The sequence below is a fragment of the Atta cephalotes genome (genome assembly GCF_000143395.1).
Source record: "Atta cephalotes unplaced genomic scaffold scaffold00011, whole genome shotgun sequence".
Lineage (NCBI taxonomy): Eukaryota > Metazoa > Arthropoda > Insecta > Hymenoptera > Formicidae > Atta > Atta cephalotes.
Genome location: NW_012130075.1, coordinates 4,720,425 through 4,733,524, shown reverse-complemented (window position 1 = coordinate 4,733,524; position 13,100 = coordinate 4,720,425). Strand labels below are relative to the sequence as shown.

The window sequence follows — 13,100 nt, the reverse complement described above, 5'->3', positions numbered from 1 at the left end:
ATATATATATATATATATATATTTAAATTTTTTATTATAATAATTGTAATAGTAATTGTTAATTATCAATTTTTTGTAGTGATTCTGATGAAGATAATGAAGTATTTGAGGAAGCTATAGATCAACCACTAACGACTGAAGGAACTCTTGAATTAGCTAAAAATTGGACATTGCGCTATTCGCATCCACATGCTACAATCGGGCAATCTGATACTGGAAGCAACGAATATGAAGATTCTAGTGATGAATATACTAGTGAAGGTAACATTTATCATACATATATAAAAATATGTGTACTCATGCACAAAACTTATTAAAATTATACAACATCAATATTTTTTGTTCATTTTACATAGCACGATTTTCGTTATGAAAATATTCTCTATATCGATTTTAATTATAAAAACGAAGAGAACAGAAGGGAAAAAAGAACAGAATGTGTGATAATTTTAACAAATTCTCCAGCTTATATTACAAATTCTTCAACTTATATTTATATTGTAACATATTTTGATTTCTTTATTAGACGATGAAAGCGGCACTGCGACCGAAGACGAGGAAGACGTACGTGCGCGAGAGCTCCGGAAGCAGGAAGTATGGTTGAAGGTGCCACCGCGCAATTGTGATACCGATACCGGTTCGGAAACAGAGGTGAAACAATCTCAAGGCTCTATAGATCCCGCTATAGTTCAAGAGTCATTCATTTCTTTCGAATCCAAAGTAACATCGCCCACAATTTCCAACATGAATACAAATGATAATGATCTATCATCCGAGAGAAATACTTTCGGAAAATTCTCCAATGAGACAGCATTAATTTCTAATGAATTAGTTAAAAGTATACACGATCAAGACAGTATGATTTCCACTCATAAAAATGGTGCATCTCTCAATGTTATTTCGCAAATTTCTGAAAATATAATTTGCGCAAATGATTCCATGTCTCTTCCAATGCTAAATAATACTAATGATAATGTTGATCCGATTTCGGATCAAAGTGAGTCCTTGATATTTTTAACAAGTATTGCTCTTGGTCACTTAAACAAAGAAGATTGTAATTCTGAATACGAAAGTTTTGTGGATGAAAGTATTCGATTAGAATTAGACGAATTAGGTGATAAAGTTTACGACGATTGTGCACAAAGTAATATCCTCGATGTTAACATAAGAAGTCTTACATCAAATTCTATTAATTTCAATGCAAATATTAATGATTGGAATAGAAATAATCTAGTTAAGAATTCATTAAATTTAACTACAAATAATTTGAAAGAAGATTCCGCGTTAAATAGTTTGGCAATTGGTTTAGAAACAGTTGCAAAAATTACAGTTGCAGATATACCTTGCATTGAAACAAGCAAGGATTCTAGGGTTTCCGATAACGAAACTATCCTTAATGCTAATGAATTGCCAGATGTGGTCACTTCTTTGAATGAAAACAAAAATTCTTTATCTTCTTCATCGTCAGAGATTTATCAATCGGTAGAAATGTTATATAGTGACAATTCAATTATTAGCGATCACTTGGACGATTTAGAATACTCGAAATCTAATTTGTCTGAAGAAATAGAAATATTTAAGTGTGAAAATAGTGTTACTAATCAAAGCAAGGACAGCTATTTTATTAACAAAGATAGGAATGTTGAGTTTATTGATGATAGTAATAATATTCGTATAAGCAATATTATTGATAAGAATGTTGGCATACATTCAACAACTTCAATATCTCCTGCGAGCGTATTACAAGAGTCGATACACCCAATAGTAATAGTGACATCGCCATCTCCGACACAAGAGATACAGCTTGTTGACGAAATATCTTTAGAAACTTCGAGATTACTGGTTCCCCTAGAAGCGCGTAGTGTTCCAAGTTTTAGTAACGCATTTGATAAGCTGAAACGTGATTTAAAGCAAAGAAAAGCAAAGAATAAAGCTATAGGAAATGAACTTCGACCACTGTCAACTGAATATGCCCAGTTGAAGATGAGTAAATATTTTACGGAGAATAAAAAAATTGTTTCGAAAAGTCAAGTTCCTACACAAAGTGAGGGAGCTGAAGATACATCTAATCTGAAAATGGTAAAGTTACATATTAAGCCTAAATTATCCAATAGAGTAAATGCAGAGGAAATGCTCAAATACTTTAATAAGACCAATTCTTCAAATAGTAACAAATCTAAAACTTCCAACATAATTGCTATTAAACAAAATGAAAGACGAAAGTTAGAAATTGATATCGAAGAAATAAGCAACTTGGACGAGAATGACATTGATGTGATTGATAAACAATTTAATCAAATCGAAGAGCAAAGTAAAATTGCAAATTTGGAGCAAAGTAAAATTGCAAATTTGGAGCAAAGTAAAATTGCAAATTTGGAAGGTGATGAGATGAGTTCTCAGTTTTATTTGTCAGAATTTGAAACAGTGCGTAGTGATGAAAAGGAAACCGCATACGATAATTTAGATTTAATAAGAAATGGTCTTATTGAATTAAATTCTCAATTAAATATTGACAATGATCATATTGATCCACTAACATCGAATAATATTTCTACATTAGAGAACAAAAATATTTCAGATATAGATGCAGATACAGATATGAATATAAATACTAACAATTTCAAATTTCCTACTGCTATGATTTCTAACATATTGACGTTACAAACAGATATAAAAAATAACGTTTTTAATATTACAGATGATAGAAAAGAACAAGAAAGGATTAATCCAGACTATGTTCTGAATAGTGACATAAATGAAAGAAATCAAGAAAAGAAAGATAATATAAATTTAAACAGCAACATGATAGGCGATATAATCAAAGAGAACAATATAATTAAAACAGATGTACAAACCAATATTTTAAATAATACAGAAAATGAAGAAAAAAGAGCGAACACGATGAATTTAGATGGAACCATACTAACAATAAATAGTAATAGCGATGAAAAACAAACTAACAAAATACATATTTCAAGTAATAACATGGATAAAGATAAATCAAAGAAAAATGTGTTATTCGAAAATAATACACTTCTCAATGGAAAATTAACTGCTCTTTCACGATTAAATAATAATACGAATAAAGTTATCAAATACAATAGATTGCATAAAAGCGATACTAATTTAAATGAAGGTATACCGCGGGTTTTTCCTAAAAATATTAACAGTTATTCTAAATCATTACCTGAATTAAAAAACATGACATCTAAAGATGAGTTCGCAGTAAAGACAGTAATCGTCGAGAGAATAGTAAGTACATCTGTGAATATTAAAGATACAATTATAAATAATAATTTAGCAGAAAATCAGGTTAAAGAAGTTCCTAAAAGGCCCGAACGAAAAAATGTGTCTTATGATATAATTAGTCCTTTGCAAAAGACTTTAATAGAGAATCATAATTTGAAAATTTCTAACACTGAACTCTTTCCGCCTGCAATTTCAGTAAGAAAAAAATTGGCAAAAAAAAGCTTGAAACTTTTATGTCGAAATCAAATTATTGAAGATACACCAAAATTACAAAGTCAAACTATCGAGAATATTTCAAGATTACATGGTCAGAATAGCAATAATGTTTTTAGTATTCAAAATCAAGATGTGGAAAAACTTTCAAAAATTAAGAGCCGAGACATTAAGGATATTTCAGAAGTAATAAATCGAGATGTTAATGATGTCTCGAAAATTCACTGTCAAGATATTCAAAATCCTGATACTAATTCAATAGATGTTCAAAGGTCAATAAGACGAAATGTCGCAAAATTACAAAGTCGGGACATTACAAATCTTTCGAATTTCAATAATGAAATTATAAAAGATAAAAATATTATAATAGCAGAAAATCATAATATTACCGATACATCAAAATTACAAAGTCAAAGCAGAAGTGCAATGTTGGCTCAAGAAGTTTATCATACAAATTCGCATTTGTCAAATATACCTGAGGAATCTATCAAATTTATTCCTAGAAATAATCACTCAAAGAAAGATAAATGCGTAATTTCATAATGTTAATATAACAATATTTGTGCTATTATTATTAAATTATTTTGTAATATAATGCTTTATATAAAAAATGCTTTCACTTATATACGTATTTTATTATAATTATCTAACTAATACAACTGTTTAGTATTTTTGAATATTAAAAATTTATGAAAATTTATGAAAATTTATGAAAGTTTATGAAAATTTCTATGCTACATAAATAATTTTCAAATTATAAATAATTAAAAACAAATAATTTCTCGCAAATTAAGTTTCAAGAATACGATTAAATACTCTTATTCTTGCCAAATCAAAGCTTTGTATAAAACTTGAGATTTCTTTTGAGTTTTATTAAAACATTTAATATTAATGATTCTAAGAAGTGCGAAGAATTGCGAAAAATATAGCATACAATTGAATTTTTGTTGAAAAACTGTTTTAGACTGGTCAAATCTATTTAAGTGATCCGATGTTATTATATTTTATTATTCTGCATATTTACTGCAAATTTATTAAATATTGATAGTATTTATTATATATATATATATATATATATATATTTTACTTCTATATACTTATATATTATCCGTACTTTAACAATACTTCAATTAATATAATAAGATTCCTTAATTCGAACAAATTAATAAATAAACAAGAAAGGGCCAAGCTGGATGTTATTAAATCTTATACTACAAAAACAAACATTTTAACCTCTATCGGGTCATTCTCAATGTTTAAAAATTTGTCAAAAACGTTAAAACTACTAAAAATAATTTTAATATAAATAATAAAATAATATAATCATCCCTAATTCCTTTTACGTGTTTTACACGTAATTTCGATATAAACAATAAAATAATATAATATCCCTAATTCTTGTCTAATATGACATATTATTGTTAATGTTTTCATACATTACAAGTACATAATACTTAAGCGAATTCTTTGAGTTCTCATCAGCAAAACTGCCAAAAATATTAAATTACACAATTGTTATAAAATACATTTTACATAACAATGAATGCCCAATTCAGGTATTTCTATCCTGCTCACATAAGACTTGATTCACACTGTTAAACATCTACACATTATTTTATTTATTGTTGACCATTAATTGAATGACTGGCCGTCCATCAAAAAAGAAGAACTGCGACCGATGTAAAACGCATAAGACAAGAATTAGGAATTATTATATTATTTTATTGTTTATATATTATATTATTTTATTGTTTATATCGAAATATGTAAAACAGGAATTAAGAATGATTATTTTATTCTTATTATTTTATTCTTCATATCAACATTTTTAGTAGTTTTAAGTGAATTTTAAACGTTGAGAATAACCCGCTAGAGGTTGAAATGTTTGTTTTTATATGTAGTATATGAGATTTAATATATAACAATGTGCCTTCCAACAAGCGACATGATGCGACATAATGATCATGTCATCTTTGTTTAACATTGGCAACAACAAGGATGATAATAATCCATTGTATCATTTATGTCGCTTGTTGGAAGACACACATTAAGTCCAGCTTGATTCATGGCTCTTGTTTTATTTATTAATCATTTTTTTTTGCGATTTTACAATTTAGGTACAGAGATTTCTAAATTGATACATTATATAATTGATAATTTCTCTCTTAGACATCTTTAATAGATATGTAGATTGTAGTTGTGTAATTTTAAATTAGGGAAAATTGTGAGATGTATTAATAAAGTAAAAAAAAGTACAAGCAAAATTCTTGGCTGATGGTGATTGATTTTTTAATTTTCAATGGGGCTAATTTTTAATCGACCAATTATATAAGGAGCATAGAAAAAAAAGGTAATTCATCTTGTTGTATATGAATGGTGTGTTATTGAACTAATTTATTATTAACATTGACTTAAATCCTTAATCGTTTGTGTTTGCTTATTTTAAAAAAGTAGGAGTTTGCTCATCAATATTGACTAATTCATTTAGAAATTATCACCAGCCAGTACTTTATTAAATGTCTCACGTTTTTGTTTTACTTATAAAATATGCGATAAAATATTGGTTTATACATATATATAAACACTATTTACAGAAATAACACATGTCAGAATATATCCACTCATAATCAGAATTAGCATCTGTGTTTTCTTTCTTTACTCAATACTTACTAATTTACTAAACTCTTGCTTATTATTCTAATTATATATTTGTTATAATTTTCATTCATTTAGCACACTTTGATCTGTAGGTTGTATCTTCGGAAGATGCATCAACTGACGAAAGTGTGGAAAATTCCGCAACTGAGATTTCGACCGACTCTGAATTCGAGCACGATGAAGCGACTCCGACACAGCATGAAATTCCCGAAATTACCATCAACGATTCTTATGTGCGGAAAACAAGAGGCGCTTATGTTGAACCGAAGAAGGTACAGGTAAAGAGTAAGGTGATCTCTTCGATCAATGGCAACTTGATACAGGATAAGAAACAACAAGACACTAGGGAGCGATTTTTTGAAGACCATATTAAGATGGAGTCGAATAAAGAAGTAAATTGTAATGTGTCAGCTTCTGTTGACACAAATAACTGCATACCGTTGTTAAATCCACGAAAAGGAGATTATCTTTTGAATCGCACTCATTCCACTGGCGGAATCGCTTCGAGGCTCTCTTTAGAATTGAAAAAACGTTATTTATTGGGAGGATCAGCATTGAGTGGTTCCGTCATAAAATCAGGTTCGACATCTAATGTGGACACAAAGTTGAGAAATTTTACCGATGCAATCTCCCAGCATCAAAAGTTGTTAAATCCAGCGCCGGAGCCTAGTCCTACCATGCAGGCATTTCTTCAAGGTATCTTTATTTTTACGCTTTTATGTTTTTAATAGTATTTCAATATATTAATTTCTATATTATTTTATAACATTTCTAAAAATTTCCAAAACACAGGCCTGCAGCCGAGTTACACATTTCGACTGATATTGCCCATCATCATCCCCGCTTCTTTTGTTTCATAGCATTTAGACCGCGGAGATATAAAACGCTCACGAACTTAAGGATGATATTAATCGCAACTCATACAGGATACTATAGGGCTATAGGACTTTGAAACATATTGCCTCATATACACTGTTTACAAATTTTTATTATTATTATTATTATTATTATTATTTTATTAGAAATTCAATTTATTTATTAAAAATAATTTTTTTGATATTTTTTTTAGTATGCAAACTTAATAAACACACATGTTCTATATTGAAGTGTTACTTGTGAGTTTTTAACATAATAATAATAATAATAATAATAATAATAATAATAATAATAATTTGTGAACAGTAAATTTAAGATAATATTACAAAGTCCTATAGCCTTATAATGCCCTGTATGAGTCACGACTAATATCATCCCCGAGTTGTTTTATCCTCGCACAGTTTAAAATATCTGAATACTATATAACATATATTTATGATATATTAATTATTAAAAAAGAAAAAAAATTTATAAAATGTTATATTCTTGAAAAACATTTTTTATGTGTATGATTGTATTTTTTTAAGGTACTAGTAAACTGCGAATCAACAATGCACCGCTTTCTCCATTATCACCTACAATTTTATTTTCTCGACAATTATCATCTGAGCACTGCCGAAATTCGAATAATATCGCGAAACCGACAACCTTGATAGAAACATCCAAGACGCAGCAATTACCTGATTTAGTGAAAGAATCCAGTATCTTGAAATCGAAAACAGCACCCAATATCTGCAGTGAATCATCGATGAAAGACAAGGAGTTAATCAACGAACAAATATTTCTTCAGCAAACTAATAATTTGACGAAAAACGCCATAGAAGATATAAAAAGCTCGCAAAATGTTGAGAAAATTCTATCAAACAATATGGAAGAAAGTAATAGTTTTAGATCGCGTAGTCCCCTTCACGAAACATCTATTATCGTGCCGCAAGTGGATTGGAGTAAGAAGAATGAAAACAAAGATGCCAGTTCGGGCGATTCTGAGATAGATAGTGATTCATTATCTTCCTCCAATTCTAACGAAGCAATGGAGAATGAACAACTTATTGCTGTAAATCTTTCGCCGCCTAGATTGCAGATTCACAGTACCGATGGCGATCTTTTATTGGATGAAGAAATTGATCGATACAAACATTATAATCCCGACGATGGCCAGACTTTCGAACCAGATTCTATCGAAGTCTCCTTTCTGCAGGATTGTCGATTACATGATTCAATTAACAATACACATACTATTGAAATGGTAAATAATAATATGGAACAATTAGATTTGCGGGATGACAGCAAGAGGAGTAATTGCAGTAGTTCTACTTCCGAAACTTCGGCAATGTCTAATAAACAAGACGATTCTGAGGAAAACGACATTACCACCGCAGCATTTACTGAAACAGAATTTTCCGAATGGGCTCGCGACGGGGAAGCTTTGGTTTCTGAAGACCTTCGTGATGTAGAACTCGATATCGATCCTGGTTTTATCACTGTACGAAGGAATAATACAAAACTATCCTCTACACTTGCTAGAATTGTTAAAGAAGAGAATACGGAACTCGACTATTCCAAGATTGATAGTCGGGTAGTCGATCAACAGGAATACCCGAACAATAATACGTCAAAACTATTAGTCAATGGCGAAGATATTAATTACATGGACACGGATAATGAGTCACTGCTGGATGACAGTCTCCAAGATGCCTCGAATGTCGCGATGCTGAAAAATCGAGGCTACATCGAATTCGTAAATGTCAAGACGACTCTTTCCAACATTCCTGTTTCAACTAACATGCGAAATCTACCAGTCGCTGATGCACCGATAGCGAGACTCGACCTGGAAAATGACTCATATGATGAAGAGAAAGAAGAAGGCTTCAAGGACGCTAATGTGATTGAGATTGATCCAATTACTATGGAGGATGTGATGGGCAAATTAAACGAGCCTATTATGAGTAAATCATCAATGAAGCTGGAAATTCGAACTGAGGAACAAAGTGAAAATGAATTTAAGGAGAACGTAAAGCGGGAACAATTAGCAGAAGCTTTTAACAAAGAATTACTTCAATCGATGGAGGAAGATAGTCTATTACTTGTTGAACCAGCGGAGGATACGACTACTAGCGAAGTTGTTACAGTGCTTGCCAGTCCGATTAACCCTCAGGTGTCTATAGTTCCTGTAGAAATGATAGAGAAACACGAGGAATCAGCCAAGGCGGATTCTAACAATCCAGATTATCTAGAATACGTAAAGAGATTGCAATCTCGAATCGCAGAGTTTAGCAACGCCAAGGATTCCATTGACGTAAGAAAATCAAGACGAAAAAACTCGAAAGTAACGCAGACACGCACCACAGAAATGATCACTGAAGAGACTAAGTGTCAAGGAACAAGTGTAAATGGTAACAATAATGGTATCAATTCACCAGCGACCTCAAGGAAACTTGAAGAGATTACAAGAGAACGGTCAAAGCAAAAGGATCTTATTCAAGATCTTCTAATGGATAAACTTGAGGCTCACAAACAAAAGTCAGCCGAAAAGAAGGCCCGAAGAGCTGCCAGAGCCTCATCTTTTACCACCGGACTATCACCGATAAAACCGTCATTATCTAATATTTCTTCCGTTGGTAACAAGTTTGTGCCTACTTCTATAATGTCGCCAATAAACAGTCCTACTCACACAATTTTCGGGGAAGCGAGTAAATCGTCGAATCTTTCGATGTCTTTATATTCTTGTGAACAGACCGATCAAGAAGAAACCAAAGAAAAAATCCCAAAGAAGGCAGATGAAATGTCGATTCCTACTAGTTTAGAGGATGCTTTTAAAACGCCACTTGCGCCACCAAGATTGAAAAACGAGGAAGCGAGGAGGACTGCGGAAAAGGCCAGACTGGATGCTCGAGAACGAGCTAGAATGAAAAGCGATGAAGATTTGGGTTTAAGTCCTGAAGACAGAATCAAGGAATTAAGAATGAAGGTGACGCGGAGACAACTCTCAATGGATGATATGAAAAAGGATATGCCGAAAACTGAGAGAATTAAATCGTGTAACTTTAGCGCAATACATAATTCAGAGCTGAAATTACAAATCAGCAAAAGTACCGATAATATGAAAAACATCGCAAAAAAAATCAATTTTCAAAAACTGCCAGCAACTAGCGCGAAATCGATGGACGAGATGCTAAATACTGCGGGTCTATCACTTTCGGATAATAATAGCATGGTAATCAAACGGGACAAAAAACCGAAGGACTCGGAGAGAAGAAAAAGTATTATACAGGCGGTGTCAGATTTCTTCTTCAAAAAGGAAATAAATCCATCGCCCAATCAGAAGGACAAGTTATCAGTATTCCGATTGACTTCAAGAGGATCAAAAGGAAAAGTAAGTATTATCACTATTATTATTATCATTAATATTATTATTAACATGTGAAGTGTTCTGAGAAAGAAAACTATAATATATTGTTTTTGTACGTAAAACGCAGAGTGATAAAACTATTCCATCGAAATGCGACATGAGACCTAAAAGTGTATGCGAAGATATGCTCGTAGGAAATTTCTTTACTGAAAAGCCACCACCTGTGCCGCCACCACCGCTTAATTATTCTACGTATACCACTCAAATATCAGCAGGTATAACTTATACAAGTATTCTTATCTTCATTTTACGAGAATGTTGTAACGTTATTTAAATTACAGAATATACATCTATGTTACATGCACATTGTACTTTTTGTGATAATAAGTAAATAAGTAATAAGTAAATAAATTTATATTTGATTTCATCATTATAAAATAACAATTCTGTGAGTTATTTTTAACAATTTTGTGAGTTATTATATTTTGCACGCTATTTTTTTAAAATAATTCTTATATTACAAAACAGAAAGTAATATATTTGGACTAATTCCTCTTATATTTTTCTTGTTAATTATCTCATTGAGACCGGTTATTCCACTTTTTGGTAAATTTTACTTGTTGAGTAAGTAGCAAGATCACATGCGTGATTACCAGATTTACCTTACAGGTAAAATTTATCAAAAGGTGGAACAATCGGCCCTTAATGATATAAAGATACAAAATAATATTGTATTATGATACAATTTTATATATTGATATGATTTATATATAATTTTATGCTTTAGATGACAGCTTATCAGATGACGATACTAAAACAACTGCTTTATCAGCGTCATGCATGCAAAAAGTTACGACAGCTGAAGAATCATGCAATAGTGTTTCTCGTAAATTGAAGACTGCTAAAAAAATAACTAGACAAGCACAATTAAAAAGGTAAGGCATAATATACTTGTATTGTATTATATTTAAATAAAGAGAACATGCTAAGACAAATTTGAGCATACTTATATATGCTTGTAGTGCAGTTTTAATTTGAAAATTCTGCTAAATTAAATACATTTTAAAGATTACGAATGGCCCAAGAAATACAAAGGAAACTAGAAGAAACCGAAGTAAAACAAAAGGAATTAGAAAGCCGAGGCGTAAGTGTCGAAAAAGCGCTGCGTGGTGAAGGAGGTAATACAATATTATTTACATATGTATAGATCCTTTCAAGTTTTTAATATTTAATCTTCGTTATTATACCTTAAAATTAGAATATAATATTCTGCTTATATATCTAATTTACTATTACTGTAATTTCTAATTCATTCTATTTGATTTATTTATCGATCTTTAATTGTTTTTAATTAAAAAAAACAATTGATACATATTAATTATTAAAATGAATATTTTATATATGTGTAAGGAAAAAAATATAATCTGAAATATTAAATAATTTAATTTAGATTCTTCCAATCGTGAAGAAGCTGATTTGCTTAGGGAATGGTTTGATTTAATGAAAGAACGTACGGAATTGCGTAGATATGAAAAGGAACTTCTAGTGCGTGCGCAAGAAGTTCAATTGGAAGATCGTCATGAACGATTGCAACAAGAATTGCGTGAACGTTTAGCTGACGATGGTAAATATTTCCAAATTTTCTAATCAAATTACTTCAAATTACTAATTTATTATTTTATGATAATTATTAGAATTTATCGAACATTAAATATTCTATTAAAAACCATACAAAATGTTAAAAATGACATATTTAAATGATAAAACTACTAACATATTATTATCAGCGAGAAATTTTTAGATTACAATGTATATGTAGCATACAACAGTTTTATTAATTATAATATATTGTAATATATTTTCACAGATGATAAAAAGACCAGTGATGATGTTAAAAAGGAAGGAGAAATCTTAACGGAAATGTTAGAGATAGTAGCAAAAAGGGATTCTTTAATCGCTCTATTAGAAGAAGAACGACAAAGGTGGTGTAAATCATCATGTTTGATGCACATATCACTTCTACAAATGCATGTTATGTCCATATTTTTATTTTCTCTCACAAATCTGAGTATTTATCCTACATTTTCAAATTATCAACTATTTTATTTGTTTATATTTTTTTCAATTCATATAGTGGAAATATTAATTAATTATTGTTTTTTTTTTTTTTATGTCAGAAATCGTTTTTTTCGTCGAAATTTTTTTTTATTATGTCAGAAATCGTTAATAGCTCTTTATACAGATTTTTTAATAATGTTGTGTGTGTATTTTTTTGAGTTTTTTGAAAAAATAAAGATGCAAAAAGTTATATATTATGATTTATTCGTATTATGTAAAAAGAAGAAATAAGCTAATAATGAATGTTTAAGAATGTTTAAAATTACTTTTTTAATCTAAAGTTTCTCTTTAATAGAAGCTAGATTAAGTGTAAATGTTTTTGAAGGAAAATGATTGGACTAAATAAATTTTTGTGAATATACCGTTTTAACAAATTATTATTTTTCTAAAATTAATACAAATATATTTATTTTTCTTTTAGATATCAAAACGAAGATCGTGATCTCGAAGCTCAAATGTTGGCTAAAGGCCTGAGATTAACGCCAATTAAGAAATGTGGTCCTAAATATTCAGTCTAAAAAAGATACGCTTCTGTACATATATTCTCCGCTACAATTTTTATTGCATGATAACACCAGAAGAAAAATTTTTATATATATATATATATATATATATATATATATATATATATATATAT

The 13,100-nt window shown here is 30.0% G+C and overlaps 1 protein-coding gene across 1 annotated transcript in view; it reads left to right on the top strand.

Moving 5' to 3' along the window:
• The window catches only part of LOC105617147 (protein-methionine sulfoxide oxidase Mical), a 23,087-nt gene extending 10,106 nt beyond the window's left edge, over positions 1–12,981 (top strand). The window contains 10 exon segments of the mRNA XM_012198720.1: positions 80–261; positions 527–651; positions 6,213–6,816; positions 7,524–10,373; positions 10,432–10,620; positions 11,133–11,280; positions 11,414–11,523; positions 11,796–11,969; positions 12,213–12,327; positions 12,885–12,981. Of these exon segments, the coding sequence (XP_012054110.1) occupies positions 80–261; positions 527–651; positions 6,213–6,816; positions 7,524–10,373; positions 10,432–10,620; positions 11,133–11,280; positions 11,414–11,523; positions 11,796–11,969; positions 12,213–12,327; positions 12,885–12,981 (4,594 nt within the window).
• The last annotated feature ends 119 nt before the right edge of the window (positions 12,982–13,100 follow it).